This window comes from Ornithorhynchus anatinus, chromosome 19 (genome assembly GCF_004115215.2).
Source record: "Ornithorhynchus anatinus isolate Pmale09 chromosome 19, mOrnAna1.pri.v4, whole genome shotgun sequence".
Taxonomy (NCBI): domain Eukaryota; kingdom Metazoa; phylum Chordata; class Mammalia; order Monotremata; family Ornithorhynchidae; genus Ornithorhynchus; species Ornithorhynchus anatinus.
In genome coordinates this window covers 34,004,367-34,023,822 of record NC_041746.1, presented here as the reverse complement: position 1 = coordinate 34,023,822, position 19,456 = coordinate 34,004,367, and the positions used below count along the sequence as shown (strand labels likewise).

The 19,456-nt window shown below is 51.0% G+C and overlaps 1 protein-coding gene across 2 annotated transcripts in view; it reads right to left on the bottom strand.

Annotated features, from left to right (window-relative positions):
• The window catches only part of CRYBG1 (crystallin beta-gamma domain containing 1), a 60,507-nt gene that overhangs the window by 30,067 nt on the left and 10,984 nt on the right, over window positions 1-19,456 (bottom strand). The window contains exons 1-2 of one of the 2 annotated variants that reach the window (XM_029047404.2): window positions 4,093-4,180; window positions 2,611-3,809 (exon numbers count right to left, since the gene is read on the bottom strand). In XM_029047404.2, the coding sequence (XP_028903237.1) occupies window positions 2,611-3,146 (536 nt within the window). In that variant the 5' untranslated portion in view covers window positions 3,147-3,809; window positions 4,093-4,180. Of the gene's footprint in view, window positions 1-2,610; window positions 3,810-4,092; window positions 4,181-19,456 lie in introns of those variants that run through there. The other variant, XM_039914814.1, reaches the window with a different exon arrangement.

Sequence of the window (19,456 nt, the reverse complement as noted above, 5' to 3'; positions counted from 1 at the left end):
ATTATCATCTTCTAAAGCTGAGAAAGTCAAGGATTCCTCTCGAGGCCAAAATATTGCTCATTTGCTACGATAGTCACGGCAATATCGCCTTCATGGAAATCAGGAAGAAAGATAAGAATTGCTGCAAACATCTGCCCCACCTTCTGCTACAGACCAAAAAGCCAAATCACTACAGGAAGTGAATTGCTGAAGTTGTCCTTTCCAATAAAAGTTGAGGTGCAAAAAAAGTGTCTTTGCTCTGAAAGACAATGGTTTGGTTTTTTTATTTGGAAGCAGAAATACTACATGGGAACTAAATATGCTGCAATAGGATCCTTTATCTTTTCTGTTCCCCACTGCTTCTCAAGAATCTGATCTAATCATCTTGACTCTACCCTAATGCTTAGCACAGTGCTAAGCACACCAAAAGTGCTTAACAAAATACCACAGTTATTATTATAAGAGTCCACTGTTTCCCTCAACACCAGTGTCACCACCAGTGAAACATTTCTGGTTTCGACACTGTCCTGTTGCTGGCAGGGAGAAAGGAAATAAGGCTTAACGAATGAGAGAACCAAGAAAGCTCTCCCATACCCAACTTCTGACTGTTCAGGGCCCCATTTCTTCTCCAAACAATGGAGTGATTCATTCTCATTTGTTTTTTCTGAGGCCGTTACTAAATGAATAGGTAGGTGAAGAGTCAAAGGTAATCTGGAGCACGTAAATTAAATTGCGTTATTCATTAGTAAAGCATCGTTCATATTAGTCCAGCTCTGACTGTAAGTTTATTTACGGTAGGGCTCCCGCCGGCCATTGCATGAAACGGAGCAGCGGCACCTAAGGAAGGAACTTTTCGGAAAAGACCAGGGGTCTTTAGCCTTTAGCAGACAAAATGAAAGGGTTGCAACCACACTTTGAGATTTGGCTAAATGACTACTATTCAGTTTTTCCCTTCAAAAAAAACCAAACAAACTCTCTTTAGCCTACAAGTTTAAAATCTATAGTAGAGAGAAGACTTGCTCAAATTGATCCTGGTGGTACCAGCTCGGGGCCGGTGCCAGGTCCAGCTCCCTGCCCCAGGCCTCATTCATTCATTCAATGGTATTTATTGAGTGCTAACTATGTGCAGAGCACTGTACTAAGCACTTGGAATGTACAATTCGGCACCAGATAGTGACAATCCCTGCTCAACAACGGGCTCACGGTCTAAATGGAGGAGTAGTAGGCCTCCCCTTCTCTCTAAGATTTCTTCTCCTACCTCTCTCGGGCAGTGTAGATGAAGGTGGCAAGGACCGAGGGGACATCGGGGACTGGCCGAAGGGTCCACTCCTGGTCTCCCCGCGGAGACGATTCCCGTTCAAACCTCCCATGCGCTCAGTACAGTGCTCTGCACCCAATCGGTGCTCAGGAAATACCACCGGTTGAGTCCCGGATCCCACAAGTAAGGCGGATCCAGGCGTGACCAAACGGAGTTGCAATTCCACTTTAACGCTTCTGGCTTCCTCTTTAACGCACGCTTTTCGGCCCGTGGGGCCAGTTTGGGGAAGTTAATAAATAAATAATGTTGGTATTTGTTAAGCGCTTACTATGTGCCGAGCACTGTTCTAAGCGCTGGGGTAGATACAGGGTAATCTGGTTGTCCCATGTGAGGCTTACTCTTAATCCCCATTTTACAGATGAGGTCACTGAGGCACCGAGAAGTGAAGTGACTTGCCCAAAATCACACAGCTGACAAGTGGCAGAGGTGGGATTATTCATTCATTCATTCATTCAAAAGTATTTATTGAGCGCTTCCTATGTGCAGAGCACTGTACTAAGCGCTTGGAATGTACATGGAGCGTGGCTCAGTGGAAAGAGCCAGGGTTTGGGAGTCCGAGGTTGTGAGTTCTAATCTCAGCTTGTCTGCAATGTGACCTTGGGCAAGTCACTTAACTTCTCTTGAGCCTCAGTGACCTCATCTGTAAAATGGGGATGAAGACTGTGAGCCCTATGTGGGACAACCTGATTACCCTGTATCTCCCCCAGCGCTTAGAACTGTGCTTGGCACATAGTAAGCGCTTAACAAAGACCAATATTATTATTATTACAATTTGACAACAGATAGAGACCATCCCTCGCCAATGATGGGCTCACAGTCTAAACGGGGGTGGGGGGAGAGATTAGAACCCATGACCCCTAACTCCTAAACCCGGGCTGTTTCCACTGAGCCACGCTGAACTTGGCGGGGCGGGGGTGGTCCGTGGGATGCCGTCTCTTAAACGGGCAAGTCCTGAAAGCCCCCCAGGGGTGGGCTGGACGGTCGAGTGTGCAATGACGGGATACATCCCCTTGATTCTATTTATTGCTATTAAGTTGTCTTGTTTTTGTCTGTCTCCCTCGATTAGACTGTGCGTCGGTCAATGGGCAGGGACTGTCTCTACCTGTTGCCGAACTGTCCATTCCAAGCGCTTAGTCCAGTGCTCTGCACATAGTAAGCACTCAATATGAATGAATGCTTTTTTTCCCTAATTCTTAAGGGTGCGGAGGGGGGTCTGCCTCGACAGTAATCCCGGTCGGTCCCCCGCCTCGGGGGCAGGGTTTTAGCCCCGGGCGCGCCCCGTTCCCTCCCCCGTCCGGCCGGTGGCTACTCACAGGCTGACTTTGGTGGTCACCGTGGTCCTGGTGGCCCCGAAGTGGGGCCTCGCCCGGGGGCCGTCGGTGTCGGGCTGCGGCGCGGCCCGACCTGGGTCCCCTCTGCTGCGGCCGCCGTCGGTCCGGCCGCCCCAGGGACCGGGGAAAGACCCCCGCGGGTGATCGGGTCGGATGTCGGGCAGCAGGGAGCTGCTCTTGACGGTCAGCTCCCGGGGGGCGGCGGGCCTGGCGGCCTCCGGACCGTCCGGCTTCCTCGGGGCGGGGGGCGAGGTGGCCGCGGCCTCCAACGGGCCCCGCCGTCCTTTCCTCTTGGTCGGGGACGGCACCGGCTGCGCCTTGCCCTTGTCCGGCTCGGGTCCGGCTCGGCCCTCCTTGGGTCCGGTCGCCTTGGGTCCGGCCGCTCCGTCGCCCTCCTCGTCGTCGTCGGCGAAGAAGACGGGCCGCTCCGGGGCCGGGCTGTCGGCCGGGGGCGTGTCGGTGGATCGGTGCGATCTCCGCCTCCGGCCGGACCTGCGGCCCCCGGCCTTTCTGTCCATGTCGCCCGCGTCTCCTCCGGCCTCCCCGTCGGGCTCGGCCGGTCCTTGGGCCTCCCCGTCGGGCTCGGCCGGTCCTTGGGCCTCCCCGTCGGGCTCGGCCGGTCCTTGGGCCTCCCCGTCGGGCGGCGGCCCCTCGGTCTTCCTCAGGTAGATGTCCAAGGTCAGCACCTTGGCCGGCGGGGCTCGCTCGGTGGCCCGGGCCGCTGCGGGCAGCGGGTCGCCGGCCGCCGGCTCTGCGGGCCGGAGGCTTTCGGCGTCGGGGCTCCCGGCGCGGGGACGGGGCGGCTCCGCCTCGGGCGCAGCGGCCGGAGGAGGAGATGCTGCTGCTGCTGCTGCTGCTGAAGCTGCTGCTGCTGCTGGGGATGGGGAGGGAGGCGAGGGGCCCCCGGGCTCAGGGCATCCTGCCTCGGCCTCCGCGACCCTCGGGTGCCCGGGGAGGCTCTCGGACCCCGCGGGCTCAGCTTCGGGGTCTCCGGGCGCCTCCGGCCCCCGACCTCCGCCCTGGGCTCGGCCTCCGCCCGCCGGCTGGATTCCCGGGCTCCCGGGGCTGGCCGACCCCTCCGATCCGCTCCTGGAGCTCCGCCGGCGGCCCGCCGCGAACAGGGTCCCCAACTTGCCCAACACCGGCTTCTTCCTGCCCTCCTCCGGGGGCTGCGCTCTGGACTGCGGGGGGCAAGAAAAGGGCGCGGGGTTAGCGCGGCACCCGGGGGCCAATCGATGCCCTCCCGCTCTCCCGCAATCTCAGCCCTCCACGACCAGGCGGGCCGCGGAAAGCGGTTTCAAGCGCCCCCCACCCCTCCCCCGCCGGGGGCCAGCGTGCAGCGGTGGAGCTGCGGGAACCCCGGGGAAAAAAAAAGTAACTTTGTCCCGTCCCCACCCCCGGCCCGCCTGGCTGGGCGCCTGGCTGGGCGCCTGGCTGGGCGCGATTCCGACTCCTCCTCCTCACCGGAGGGAAGGTGCCCGGGGCTTGCACACGCGGTTGCACAGGAGGCCTGCACACGCGGTTGCACGGGAGGCTTGCACACGCGGTTGCACAGGAGGCCTGCACACGCGGTTGCACGGGAGGCTTAAACACGCAGTTGCACGGGTCCGGCTGCGGGGCTCGCCCTCTCCTCGGGCCCCCTCCCCTCCACGGTGCGGGGTTGCCCGGGACGGAAATGGGGGGGGGGGGGGGGGGGAAGGCCGGTTATACTTAGTTCCAGGGGGTGAGGATGGGGTTGGGTTCCAGGAAGGGCGGGGCGGGCAGGGGCACCCTTCGCCCCACGTGGAGGGTCGCGTTAGGCTGGCAAAGTGCGGTCCCCCGGGGCGGAGGGGCGGCGGGGTCCTCCCTGTTCCGCACGAGGCCCGGAGGCGGGGCGCGCCTGGGTGCCACCCGGGCACCCGCCCATGCCCGCCCCGGGACGGCCCCGCAGGCGCCGGTGGCCCGGCCCAGGGAGAAACCCGAGCCTCCGGTGGCAGCCCCGGGCAGGGGCGGGCACCGGGGAGCGGGAATCCACTGACATCTCAGAGGAGGGTGCGGGAGGAACGGGCAGCCGTGCCCAGGGTCTGCCAGTCGCCCCCGTGGGGGCTCAGAGGGCCTGGATCGGGGGCGAGGGGAGGGGGTCCTGTGCGCGCCGCTGCCACCAACCCCCCATCCCCCAAACACGGTAAATCACATTTAAGGTCGACACTCTGAGGCTTTTACGATCACGTAAATAATACGCCACTTGTCAGCTGTGTGACTTTGGGCAAGTCACTTGACTTCTCTGGACCTCAGTTACCTCATCTGTAAAATGGGGATGAAGACTCTGAGCCCCATGAGGGACAACCTGATCACCTTGTATCCCCCCCAGCGCTTAGAACAGTGCTTTGCACATAGTAAGCAATAACATTATATAGTAAGTAATAACATTATTATTATTATTATTATTATTGAATAGATTAGGAGCAAAAGGAAAGAGGGACCTTTTTTGAAATCCCGCCACTTTCATGGAGCCCTTTCAGATTTGCTCCCATCAGCCGAGCTCCTGCCACCTTCTGGGTACGGGTGCGATGTCATCTAGTAGAAAGAACACTGGTCTGGGAGTCGGAGGACCTGGGTTCTAGTCCCAGCTCAGACACTTGGTTTTGTTGTCTGTCTCCCCCTTCTAGACGGGGAGCCGGTCGTTGGGTAGGGATTGTCTCTATCTGTTGCCGAATTGTACTTCCCAAGCACCCAGGTGTTCTGCACACAATAAGCGCTCAATAAATACAATCGAATGAATGAATGAACTTGCCTGCTCCGTACTTTGGGAAAGTCACTTAACTTCTCTGTGCCTCGTCTATTGAATCCTCATCCATAAAGTGGGTATTCAATCCCTCTTCTTGCTCCTTCTTAGACTGAGTGCCCCGGGTGGGGCGGAGACTCTTTGACCTGATTATTTTGTATCTGCCCCAGTGCTTAGAACACAGCTTGGCAAATATTATTATTACTACTACTACTCTGTGTAGAATTCAGTCCTGTACTAAGCACTTAGGAAAGTATATCTGCCCAAAATAGACACTCAATAAATACCACTGATGCTCAATAAATGCTACTGGATTACAACGAGGCAGCATGACATATCGGGAAGCAGAATCAAGAGACCCAAATTCTAATCTTAGCTTTAAACATAGCCTGCTGGGTGACCTTAGGTAAGCCACTTCATTTCTCCGGGCCTCAGTTTCCTCATCTGCAAATGGAGATGATAGGCTTGGGTCCAATCTGATAATCTTCTATCTACCCCACTCCTCACTATATAGAAAGTGCTTACTAAACACTGTAATTATGAGCCAGTTTCCGAAGCATAAATGAAGAGCATTACTCTTCCTTCCTCCTACTTGTAAATTATTTTATGTCTGCCTTCCTACAGCAAACTGGGAAGTTCTGTGAACTCTACAAAGCCTGGCAGGGCATCCTCCCAGGGACCTTGTCAGCTCTCATTGTCATCAATGGTATTTATTGGCACTTACTATGTGCAGAGCATTGTACTAAGCGCTTGGGAGAGTACCCTCTGTAGGGCCTGGCAGGGCATCCCCCCAAAGGCCACATCTGCTCTCCCCTCTGGGCCTGGCAGGAGATACCCCAGGCGTCATTGATTGATTGATGCCCGCTCTCCCTCCCCTCCAGAGGGCCTGACAGGGACTTCCCCCAGGGGTCACATCTGCCCTCCCCACAGACCTACAGCTAGGCTGGGTGCAATCAATAAATGAATGCCAATTTATTGAGTGTTTACTCTAGGAAGAGCCCTGTGCTCAACGCTTGGAGAGTTCAGTACAGCAGAGTAGGGAGGCATGTTCCCTGCCCACAGTGAGCTAAGTCTAGAGGGGAAGACAGACATTAATATAAATGTTTCCAGCACTGCCCTGCTCCTCCCTTTGTGCTCAGGAGCTCTGGACCTGTCCAGTCTTGCCCTACCCCGCCCCCGCCAAACTGAGCTCGCTCCCTCCCTCCGGCGGGAGCTGGGCAGGCTGAGCCAGGAGTTGCGGGGGCCGTGGCCGGGGCCAACTGACCACAGACCAGTACCGAAAACAAGCAGATCCAGAATCTTCAGGATAATACGTTTGCGTGTGTGAGCACTCAAGCTCCAACAGCATGGCCTAGTGGATTGAGCATGGACCTGGGAGTCAGAAGGTCATGGGTTCTAATCCTGACTCTGCTACTTGTCTGCTGTGTGACTTTGGGCAAGCCACTTCACTTCTCTGGGCCTCAGTTCCATCATTTGTAAAATGGGGATTAAGATTGTGAGCCATATGGGACAGGGTCTGTGTTCAACCCAATCATCTTGTATCTATCCCAGAACTTAGTACAGTGCCTGGCACAGAGTAAGCACTTAACATATACCACAACTATTCTTATTATTATCTCCCCCTCCCCCTGTGTTTGCTTGGCATGTTCTGGGACAGGATGGATTTGCAGAGCACTCATTTTCCAAAGCAATTTCACATTACTGATCTCATTTTTGCTCTCAGCCTCTCTGTGAGGTGGGAAAAGCATATGGGTGCATTACAGGAACTATACAGATATTTGTGGCTTAGTGGAAAGAGCGTGAGACTCGAGGTCAGGGGACCTGGGTTCTAGTCCCAGTTTTGCCCCTGGCCTGCTGTGTGACCTTGAGCAAGTCACTTAACCTCTCTGGGTCTCATCTTCCTCCTGTGGTACAGGGTAGTACTATACTCTATTTCATTATGAGTTATGTTCCTAATCTTCCATGTGATTTTTATGTCAATTTACAAATTTATGTAGTTCTGCCACTCCTCTAGAACTGACTGTGGGTCCACAATTTTGAGTGATTTCAGAACATTGTTATATAACATTGTTCCTGTGACAAAACTGGTTCTAATTTTTTACATCTCAATTTATAACATCTCACTTAGACTGCTGCTTTCAGAAACTGATTGTGCCAAGAGCTTGAGGATGGCCCACCTTTGTAAACGGTTTTTCACAGATAGAGATAAACCCAAGGAAGCAGCAGGCCAGAGCCAATCTCCTAGTGAATGGCCTCGCTTCTGCCTCAGAATCCACATGGCTGGGAAGTTTGGGAAACTGTGGCATGCTCAACAACTCCACAGGGCTTGTTTCTGCCCCTGGCCCATCACATCTACCACTTTCTCGGCGGAGGAGTTGGTGCCGGCCTCCCGAAAGCTGGTCCTGCCCCTCTCCTCCCCTGCTCCTCCACCACTGTGCTCCACTTTATGCCACCTCCTCCTCCCGTACAGGCTTGCTGGGAGCAGGCCTCCGCCCTTGGCCCAGCCTGCGGAACTCATGCTCAGAACTGCCCGCCAACCGGGGTGGCACTTTCGGTCTGTGTTTCCCATCAAGGATTGGAGCCGAAAGACCAGCTTGCCAGAGCCTCATGGTCCTGGCAATCCTTCCCTTAAACCCTCATTTGAATTTGGTCTGCTCTCTTCTGTGATTCCCCCCACCCTAAAACACTGTGGAGACCACCTCCCTAACCAATCAATCAGTGGTATTTATTGAGTGCTTACTATGTGGAGAGCACTGTACCAAGTGTTTGGAGAGTACAAATGCTTGGAAGAAGCAGCATGGCTTAGTGGATAGAGCAGGGGCCTAGGAGTCAGAAGGACCTGGGTTCTAATTCTGACTCCACCACATGTCTGCTGTGTGACCTTGGGTAAGTCACTTAACTTCTCTGGACCTCACTTACTTCATCTGTAAAATGGGGATTGAGACTGTGAGCCCCATGTGGGACAGAGACTGTGTCCAACCTGATTTGCTTGTATCTACCCCAGCACTTAGATTAGTGCTTGGCATAGAGTAAGCGATTTACAAGTACCATAATAATAGTTACTATTATTACAATACAAGAGAATTAGCAGACACATTTCCTGCCTTTAACGAGCTTTTAGTCTGGAGGGACAAGCTTACAGTCTACATTTTTTAACGTAGAAAATGCGCGGAGAAGCCACGGCTCCCAGAGATGTGAGCCTTCACAACCAGAACCATTTAGCTTTGATGGTGACAGTCTAATGCTACAAGAGCTCTTTCTAGAGCAAGCGAGAGCATGTGGAAGCCCGTCGGGGAAGACTTCAGAGGACACACTGCTGTCCAGAGACCATCTGTTCTCATGGTGACTAAGCAGATCTGCTCAGAACATCAAATAAGGAGGTGAAAGGACTGAACTAAAAAGATGACGGCAGCCATCCCGTGTCCACTAGACTGAGCTCCTCGAGGGCAGGGATCACATCTACTTCACTCTGCTCACCCAAGTGCTTGGTTTGGTGCTCTGCACACACAGTAGGGGCTCTATAAATACTATTGATTGGTCGATTGATTTTCTATTCCAAATTCTAACTGGCAGAACAGTGTGTTGCTGTAAAGCAGGAACCAACTTTGCTCCAAATTTTCAGGGTTGTTGGTTTTTCAGACAATATTGGTCCCTGGAGTTTCTGGGAGACCTCTGGGCCGGTTTGTTTCCTGGGAACAGCATCCCCTTGGGGCAAAGCGTGGGTGACACCCAATTGCGCCTGCCAAAGACCTGCCCTTGAGAGCCAGAGCAATACAGTCGCCGCCCAAGCCCCAGTGGATCTCCTCATTGCGTCCCCCATGCCGCCTCCTCTGCCCACTGCAAAATCACTCAAAAATTGAGTCCCACTCAGCCAGAGCACCTTTTCACTCCTCAGTGGGCTATATAGGCTCCAGGTCCTGGGTGCCAGGATGCAGGGTCCATTTAAAATGCAAACAATGTGGGGCAGAGAGAAAAGGTCTCCTCCAGATGGGGAGATTGGATGAGGCAGAAGAGGGTCCACTACTCTGGACCTCCGCCACCTCTCCTCCCCACCCCCTGTAAAGCAGCATCACTGGGGAAAGAGAGTACAATCCTCGCAACAAGGCAGGACAATGGGCAAGGAGTCGCTGGGCAGACCAGTTGGATGATTTCAGAGCTTGGGGAAGTCCCAGTTGGAGCAGAGCAGACGCATCTGGCAGACAGATGTTCACTTTTGCCTCCCGAACCCAAGAACTGCCTAAGGGTCACATCCCCCCGAGGTCCCTCACCTCCAATGCCTCTCAGTGTTGGAGCCCAGAGCTGTCAATCGATCGATCAATCAATCACCAAACCCAGAGAGAAGATGCTCTGCCAAGCTAATTAATGTAATTATGAAGCAGAATTCAAAAGTTACCCACCAGCTGGGTACGTGAACTGAGGCAAAGAAAGCAGAACGAAATGTTAGTTATTTCCTTACCATGATGGTGCTGATCTGCAGTTTTCTGTAGGAGAATCATCCGATTAGGAGAGGGGAAAGGGAGCCACCTTGGCATTACCAAAGCCCAATGGGCTCTTTTCTCAACCGACCCGTACGAGCCTTCGTCCTTTCAGCCTATCCAGTGAAATGCGGCATTAGTTCACTTTCCTGCTGGCGTCTGCTCCCAGGACCGGGGGCAACTGACAGACGCAATCATGTTCATGTGTAAATCTCATTTACTATGGGTGTGTGATTCAGGAGTTGAAAGGGTTAAAGAGGTGCGTCCTCTTTTAGGTGTGACACCAGAAGAGAAATTGCTGAAAAGACAACAAAGGAAGGAGGAGGGGGTTTGGCAAGAGGCACCATGAATGCATTAAATCATCAGGTGGAAAACTCTGGAGAACTGTGATAGACTGGAGATGGGGTGGGGGTGGGGAGAGCCATGCCCAAGCTCCCTCAAAATCAGCGGAGGGGAAAAAGTGGAAAAAAACACATGGACCAAACCAAGTGAATCTGGAGAGAGTTGGCACCGGAGAAAAGAACCCAGTTCTCTCACTGTCTACCCCAACCTGGAGAATTTACGCCCCTGAAATGTTGCAACACTAAGTAAGCTGAGAAGTGGGAAGAGTTTAGCATTATGTTTTCTCCCTGAATTCCACAGAGTCTCACTTCCATAGGCATGGAATCCCATTGCTCTCGCAAGTATTAGAAACGAGCGAAGGGCAGACCAGGTCATTCCAAAGGCTAGCTAGAGATTTCCCAATCTTCAGTCCAAGAACTCCACCCTCCTTTGGATCTCTTCGCTACTTTTCACCAGAGTTGAGCAAGCGGCTTCCTCCAAGTAAACGTTCCTCACACCTCTCAACCAGTCAGGGGCCCATCTAAGCTGGTCACGAATCAGAAACAAGAGCTGTGTCTATTTGGGGGACGATCCCAACAAATAGATGTCCGAAACTGAAGGTGACATTTGGCCAAATGGCTTGCTGAGTTTGGGGGGATGTTTCTTCTAGAAGCGGCAGCTCCGCTCAATCCTTGTTTCTCAGGGATATTTGTGTGTCGGTGGGGGGGGGGGGGGGGGGGGGTGGTTGGGCCTTTTCTCCCAGGCTATGATCCCTGATGGAATTCCTGTTGTCAGAGCAACCTCTCCAGTCCACCAAGAAAGAGGAAAACCCAAACCAGTTTTACAACTCTCCTGAGAAATGCCAATCCAAGTGCAGGACTGCACATGGATTTGCTTTGCTACCAGATTAAGGTTCACTTGTGCACGTCTACATACAAACGGCTCTTGTCTGCTTAGGTATCGGGGGCGGTTCCTCTTGACCAAGCTCCTTGCTCCCGACCACTGGGTTTGGGAGTCTTACTAATGAAGAGTTGATAAAATCCTGCACTGCAGGATTATGAATAGTAATAATAATCCCACTACAATTAATAATAGTGGTATTCGTTAAGCACTTAATATGTGCCAGGCACTGTGCTGAGCGCAGGAAAGAGATGACGGTAAACTCTAGACTGTACACTCCTCTACAGTGTAAACTCCTTGTGGTCATGTTGTCTACTGAATCTCCTGTATTGTACTCTTCTAAACTCTTAGTGTGGTTCTGTGCACCAGTAAGTGCTCAATGGATGCCACTGATTGATGGATTGATGTAATATTATAAGATTGGAAACAAGGCCTATCCCCTATGTGACTCATAGTCTGAGGGGAGGGAAGAAAGGAGATATTTAATCCATGTTTTATAGTGGAGGAATTGGAAGCACAGAGAAGTTAAGTGACTTTTCTAATTAAGTGGCAGAGCTAGGATAAGAATCCGGACTTTCTGACTCCCAGTCCCATCTTCTCTCCCTGAAGCCATGCTGCTTCTCCAAGAATGCAGCCTCTGCTTATGCTAAAACAGGGAGTAAATCTCTGATTTACTTGGTATTTTGACTGCGGGGGACTGGTCGTTGCAGTCAGAAATACCCTCTGCCCTCTGATCCTGTGGGGGCAGTGCTCCTGGCAGACCCCTCACTAAGGAAGCACGTGCTGTGGAATGGGTATCCTGAGCACTGCTGTACACTTGGGCACATCTGTCCTGTCCCCTGACATCTGTCCTGTCCCCTGATGCATGTTCTTCGATGAACTTTCCCCAGATTGCCATCAACGCCCTCTCCGTAGCACGGGGAGACAATCCATGAGATTGGAAGACTTCTTATCATCATTATTATTATCAAATGCTGTTGAGTCATTTCTGATTCACAGTGACTCTGGACATATTTTATGTATATATTTTCCCCAGATGACTTCTTATTAACCAATTAATAATCAAAAATAACTGTGATATTTAGAGTTTTCTATGTGACAAACACTGGTAAATACAAGATAATAGGATCAGATTCAGTCCCTGTCCCATGTGGGGTCACAGTCTAAGAGTTTGAGAGAACAGATATTTCATCTCAATTTTATAGGTGAAGAGCCAGAAGAAATTAACTAACTTACCCATGGTCACACAGCAGGCCAGTGGAGGAGCTGGGATTGAAAGTGTTCTCCTGACTCCCAGACTTGTGCTCTTTCCATTAGTCCATGCTGTCTCTTATGAATTTATTTATTTGAAGCCACCCTTGGCACTTGTGCACACCTACGTATTCAATACCAGTGCTCAATAAATAACATGCCTGCGACTACTCCTGAAAGAGGTAAAAGCAGCGTGAGAAGTAGCACAGCCTACTGGAATAGGATCAAGGCTGGGTGTCGGAGGACCTGAGTCCTAATTCCAACTCTGCCACCTGCCTACTGTGTAATAATGATGGCATTTGTTAAGTGCTTACTATGTGCCAAGCACTGTTCTAAGCACCGAGTGACTTTGGGCAAGTGACAACTTCTCTGGGCCTCAGTTTCTTCATCTGTAAAATAGGGATTCAATACTTATTCTCCATCCCCCTTAATCAATCATATTTATTGAATGCTTACTATGTGAAGAGCACTGTATTAAGAACTTGGGAGAGTATAATACAATAGAATTAGCAGAGACATGCCTTGCCCATAACAAGCTTAGAGTCTTAGGCAGTTATTCCCATGTGAGACAGGGCCTGTGTCTCCAACCTGATTATCTTGTACCTACCCCAGCATTCTGTACAGTGCTTGGCACATAATAAGCACTGAAATACCATTATTGTTATTATTATTATTGTTGTTGCTATTATTATTATTGTTATTATTACAAAAGACAGTAAAAGGGAATGGGGGCGGTAGTCTGAGCTCTGAGGAGCTCTACAGCACCCTCTGTCCCAGGAGCCACAGTACCGCAACCCTTCCCTTTTTTTTATGGTATTTGTTAAGCGCTTACTGTGTGTCAAGCACTCTTCTGAGCACTGGGGTAGATACAAATTAACCAGGTCGGATACAGTCCCTGACCCCTATGGGGCTCCCAGTCAGGGTAGGAAGGAGAAGAGGTATTGAATCCCCATTTTTCAGGTGAAGAAACTGAGGCCCAAAGAAGTTAAGTGACTTGCCCTAGGTCACACAGCTGACAAGTGGCCGAGCCGGGATTTGAACCCATGACCTCTGACTCCAAAGCCCGTGCTCTTTCCACTGAGCCACACTGCTTCTCTATTAGAACCCAGGTCCTTTGGTTCCCAGGCCTGTGCTCTTTCCCGTAGGCCATGCTGCTTCCCATTTGTTCCTGGGCAACTGGGCAAATGTGTAAAATGGTGAGCACGGGCAAACCGAGTGCAAGAGTCCTCCACTCCATCCTTTCCCTTTTATTTTTTTTAAATGATACTCGTTCAGCACTTATCATGTACCATTCATTCATTCATTCAATAGTATTTATTGAGCGCTTACTATGTGCAGAGCACTGTACTAAGCGCTTGGGATGAACAAGTCGGCAACAGATAGAGACAGTCCCTGCCGTTTGATGGGCTTACAGTCTAATCGGGGGAGACGGACAGACAAGAACAATGGCACTAAACAGCGTCAAGGGGAAGAACATCTCGTAAAAACAATGGCAACTAAATAGAATCAAGGCGATGTACAATTCATTAACAAAATAAATAGGGTAACGAAAATATATACAGTTGAGCGGACGAGTACAGTGCTGTGGGGATGGGAAGGGAGAGGTGGAGGAGCAGAGGGAAAAGGGGAAAATGAGGCTTTAGCTGCGGAGAGGTAAAGGGGGGATGGCAGAGGGAGTAGAGGGGGAAGAGGAGCTCAGTCTGGGAACGCCTCTTGGAGGAGGTGATTTTTAAGTAAGGTTTTGAAGAGGGAAAGAGAATCAGTTTGGCGGAGGTGAGGAGGGAGGGCGTTCCGGGACCGCGGGAGGACGTGACCCAGGGGTCGACGGCGGGATAGGCGAGACCGAGGGACGGCGAGGAGGTGGGCGGCAGAGGAGCGGAGCGTGCGGGGTGGGCGGTAGAAAGAGAGAAGGGAGGAGAGGTAGGAAGGGGCAAGGTGATGGAGAGCCTTGAAGCCTAGAGTGAGGAGTTTTTGTTTGGAGCGGAGGTCGATAGGCAACCACCGGAGTTGTTTAAGAAGGGGAGTGACATGCCCAGATCGTTTCTGCAGGAAGATGAGCCGGGCAGCGGAGTGAAGAATAGACCGGAGCGGGGCGAGAGAGGAGGAAGGGAGGTCAGAGAGGTATTGTCCTCAGTGCTGGGGTAGATATGTTAATCAGGTTGGATACAGTCCATGTCCCACATAGGGTTGACAGACTTAATCTCCATTTTACAGCTGAGGTAACTGAGTTACAGAGAAGTGAAGTGACTTGCCCAAGGTCATACAGACTAGTGGCCAAACCAGAATTAGAAAACAGATCCTCTGACTGACAGGAGCATGCTCTATCCACTGGGCCACACTGCACTTATCACTTCAGCCAAAACCTCTCCCATTCCTCTCTCACCTTCTCAAAGCAGAGTGGGCCAGAGAGCAATGACGGGGGAAAGCACCTCTGCTCCAACTGCTGATATGGCTCTAGCAGTTCCTCCGAAAAACAAATTAGCACCCCGGTCTCTAGTCTTACCTCATGCTTTGTGGTGGGACATGCTCCCGGCATAAAGCAGGGACACCGCTGTTATTACGATAAGATTGACTTTCAGAGCTATGGCTTACCTCAGGGAGTGCATTGCTGCACTAATCTGAAAACATTCATTAAGTCAACAGATTTATGCAAATGTTTCTCTGCATGCCACAGCCCTGAGCCTCCTGAAACAAATGCCCGACATCACCGCTCGTAGTCGCTCATGAATACTTGCTTTCCTGCTGGAAGCACTCCCTCAGAGACAGTTTGTCCCCATTGACCTCAGGCTGGAATATATCTCAAGCTGCTGCTGCCCTTTCCCAAGTGTTCAGTACAGTGCTTTGCACCCAGTGGGTGCTCAGTAAACACACCATTCCTCCTCCTCACTCTGCTCCATTTCAAGGTAAAGGCCCAGAGGATTGAGGATATTGTCCATCATCAAAATTCCACCCACAGACTACTCTTGTTTTAGAAACTTATTGAGAAGAACTGCAAATAATATCGACAGGCAAAAATGAAGTGAATAATTGGAATTGCTAAATGAGACACACGGTGCTAGCCAAAGATACATTAACCCCCTCAGGAAAGCAATGTGAAGTTTTCAGCTCCATCTAGAATTTTTCCAAAAGGGACTTCTGGTCACTGTCAGGCCTTAGAGTGCTTCACTCCATGATGCTCCAAGTTCCAGGCAGCAAAATGAGAGAACCTGAGATCTGAAAGGTCAGCTGAGATATTGCTTGTACAAACCATCAATAATCAGACAACAAAGACTTTAAAACAATACATATGCAGCCTCCAAGGATGAACTAATTAGCACCCTAATCCAACCAAGGACTACGGACTGTGCTTTCTTTGGGCAGGGATCACATCTACCAACTCTGTTACACTGTACTCTACCAAGCACTAAATCCAGTGCTCTGCACATAGTAAGCACTCAATAAATACCATAGACTGGTTGATTGACTGAATTTAACCAAACCCTATGCTGGCTGCAATTGTTCAGCTGCTGATCCTGTTGATAGTAGAAATTTTATTTTTGGCAGTTTAAACAACATATCCATGTCATTGACTCAGTTTTCTTTGTGACCTATGGAACTGTTTGGCCTCATTTGGGATTAAGGAAGGGAAGTCCCTCCTCCCCGCATGCATGGACACACACGCACACAGAGTAGTCAGTCCCACGCTTATACTCATTCATCCCCAGCCACTCTAGCTTGATCACCCTGCATTCCAGTAAACATTTCCCCCCAACATACTTGGTACACTCTCTCCCCATACAGCCACACCTCCTCTGCTGCAATTAGTACCACACACACACGTACACACATGTGTTGATGATAGAAGTCCTGACTGGGCACACAGCCAGCCATGGGGGTAGTGCCAGCGTAAGCCTAGCTGCCTGGGCTGCCATGAGGAGCCAAAAGCCTGGGCCTTGGGCCCATCCAGCTGGCAGTCCATCCATCCCCCCAAGTCAGCCTGTCCCTATGGGCCAGGCCAGGAGCAGACCAACCTACGGCCCGTCCTCCTGCCCAATCTCATGAGTGTCTCTGGCTTGGCCCAGGGCGCAAGGATTTAGGAAGACCACGCCGGACAGTGCCAAGAGATTCTGGCCATTTCCTCCTCCTTCTTCTTCTCTGCCTCCTCCTTCTCCTCCTCCTCCTCTTCCTCCTCCTTCTCCTCCCCTGGGCCACGGGGAGACAACGCCCGCCCGCTGGCCCCGCCAGCCCCGCGGGCCCCACCGCCCAGCCGAGTTGCCGCATGCAAAAGCTAATTATGACCGCCGGGCGTTCCCCAAACACCCGCTCCTCACAGACGCCCGCGTCCCTGCGCTGCACGCCATGAAACTCTGGCCTGGGCTGATTCACTACAATTACGTTCCTTCAGGAGGCTTGGGGATGGCCTGGGCTATTGCTTGGGGAAGGGGTTGGGGACGGGAACCCTTCTCTATGGAAATGCCCACAGTTATTTCTGTTGCTTCCTGTAACAGTGAAGAGCAACTTCCTTTGTGCCTCTGAGGTCTCCCCTGATGTATATGAATGCTGTTCTGCCCTCATTGCACCCCACACGCTCTCCCCTCTGGCCACTCTGCCTTCATCACACCCTGTGCCACACCTTGCACTGCATCTGGCACATTCTCCCCTCCAGCCACTGTGTCCGCCATTGCACATCATGCCACACCTCGCATGGCATCCAACATGTTCTCCTTTCCAGCACAGCAAGCTGCCCGCTGCAGGAGGAGCCCAGCATGCAGCAGTCTGGCCAGGGAGCCAGAGGGGTTGGGGGGGTCCCCCAATACTGAGTCTAGCTGCCACTGACAAACAGATGGCCTGGGAAGAGACCAAGGGCTCACGGTTACCTTGGCCAGATTCTAACTCTCAGAGCTCACCTGACCAGAGAATGGACTGGAGAGGCCTTATTAGTACAAGGAGACAGGGAATGGGAAAGGACCTTTTCTGCTCCCTCTGTTGAGGCCACGTCAGCCAGATGGGGACAAACTCCTAGAGACAAGAGGTATTGCTGCAGGGAGGTCAGATTCTGGGGCTGGGAGTCAGGAGATCTGGGTTCTAGTCTCAGTTCTGTCCCTGGCTGGCTCTGTGACCTACGGCAAGTCCCTTAACGTCTCTGGACATCTGTAAAATGGGGAAAAGAACACTGCTCTCCCCACCTCTTAGACTGTGAGCCAGTGTAAGTCACAGACTAGGCCTCATCTGATTATCTTGCAACTGTGTCCAGCTGTATCCAACCCAAATTGCTTGTGTCCACCTCAGCACTTAGTCTGGTGCCTGTTACAAAATAAGTATTTTTGTTAAATTTGTTATACCATAATTTTTATTATCTTACATCCACCTGAGTGCTTATCACAGTGCTTAACAAACACCCACAATTTAAAAAATTATTACTATTATTATTATTACTATTATTCATGACAGGTGGTGGGATGACAAAGTGCAAGAAATCCCAGGCTAGGCAGACAGCCATGAAACAACCTAGTGCTCCCAGAATGGCAGTGTGGCTTCAGATCCCAGCATGGCTCAGCAGACCTGATCTCTGGTGGCCATCACATACAGGAAAAGAGCAGGAAGCAGCATCGAGACCTCTATAGGGTCCTACCAAGATCATCTGATCCCAGCAGTACATTTGTGCTCAGGGAAAACGGCTTAGTAAATTTGCCTGCCCTGAAAAGTAAGTTCATTAAGGTTTGGAATCTCTTTCATGATAGCATGGTTGTCCAGATCAGGGCTGGGGGCATCCTGTCTGATCATTCCCCATCGCCAGTGGAGGAAGACAATGCTGGGGGATGCAACAAAAGACTTGAGTGCAGGTGTTAGAATATGCCTTGGGACCTCCAGGAGATTCTTCCAACTCAGACTTGAAACATCATCCAAAGTCCTAGAGAAAGTCATTCAAAAACTGCTATTTTCAGGGTACTACGCTCTTGAGGCCCAAACGTAAAAAGACATGCAAATGTTCTACATTGCTTCACCCAATCAGTCAGGTGTGATGGGCTTGGGATAATTCTGAAGAAAACTTGGGTGATTTATCCCAAACAAGCATTCATCTTGGCAATACAGAACTAAATGCCATCATGGAATTCTCTTACCTAAGCAGCACACTGCCCACTGATGCAACGATAGACATTATTCATCCCCCCCCAATCCCCACAGTACTTATGTACATATCTGTAATTTTTTATTTATATTAATGTCTGTCTCCCTGCCTCTAAATTACAAGGTCACTTTGGGCAGCAAATATGTCTATTTTTGTACTGTACTCTTCCAAGAGCTTAGTCCAGTGCTCTGCACATAATAACCACTCATAAATATGACTAAATGAACTGAATGAATGAAATTGAAAACCGAATCAAGAAAGCCCACATGTCCCCTGGGAGACCATCTAACAGAGCATGACCAAATTTGAGGTCTACAGAGCTGTGGTGGTGTTGTCCAATCTTCGCTATGGATGTAAAAACTGGACCCCACCAAAGAGCCACATCCGGCTTTTTGAGTAAGTCCACCGGCGACATTTATGGGCTAGACTCAATATCAACTGGCAAAAAAAGATCATGAACAACAAAGTTCTAAAACAGAGTCAGTCTCCAAGTCCTGAGGCTACACTTCCACCAACACAGCTGCGCTGGGTGGGACATGTGAGGAGAAAGAGTGATAGCAGGACACCCAAAAAGCTGCTGGTTGGAAAGATGAAACTGGGAAAGACCAGCAAGATGGACTTTCATCACAGAAGGGGTGGCTCTTTTTGAGCAGAGGCTTTTTAAGTATGGTAAAACTGAGAGGCAAAAGCAAAAACAGCTTCAGGCACGGCAAGCAGCAAATATGACAACAAAACTAGAGAAAGTGTGTGGTGAGCATGCATGTGTGAGTGTGTGCATGTGCCCAGTGCTATCAGGAATATCAGTCCGCATTGGCCTTGTCAGTCACCCACACAACCCTAGGTGAATTTCATCCTCAGTAGTGTCTTATTTACGAACAAGGGACAACTATGTATGTATAACTAAAATATGATACAAATTTATATTCAATTTCTCTCTATATTCTTCCTCTACTTCTCTCGCCATGACCCTCAGGAAAGGACACAAACACCCCAGACCACAGCAGATGA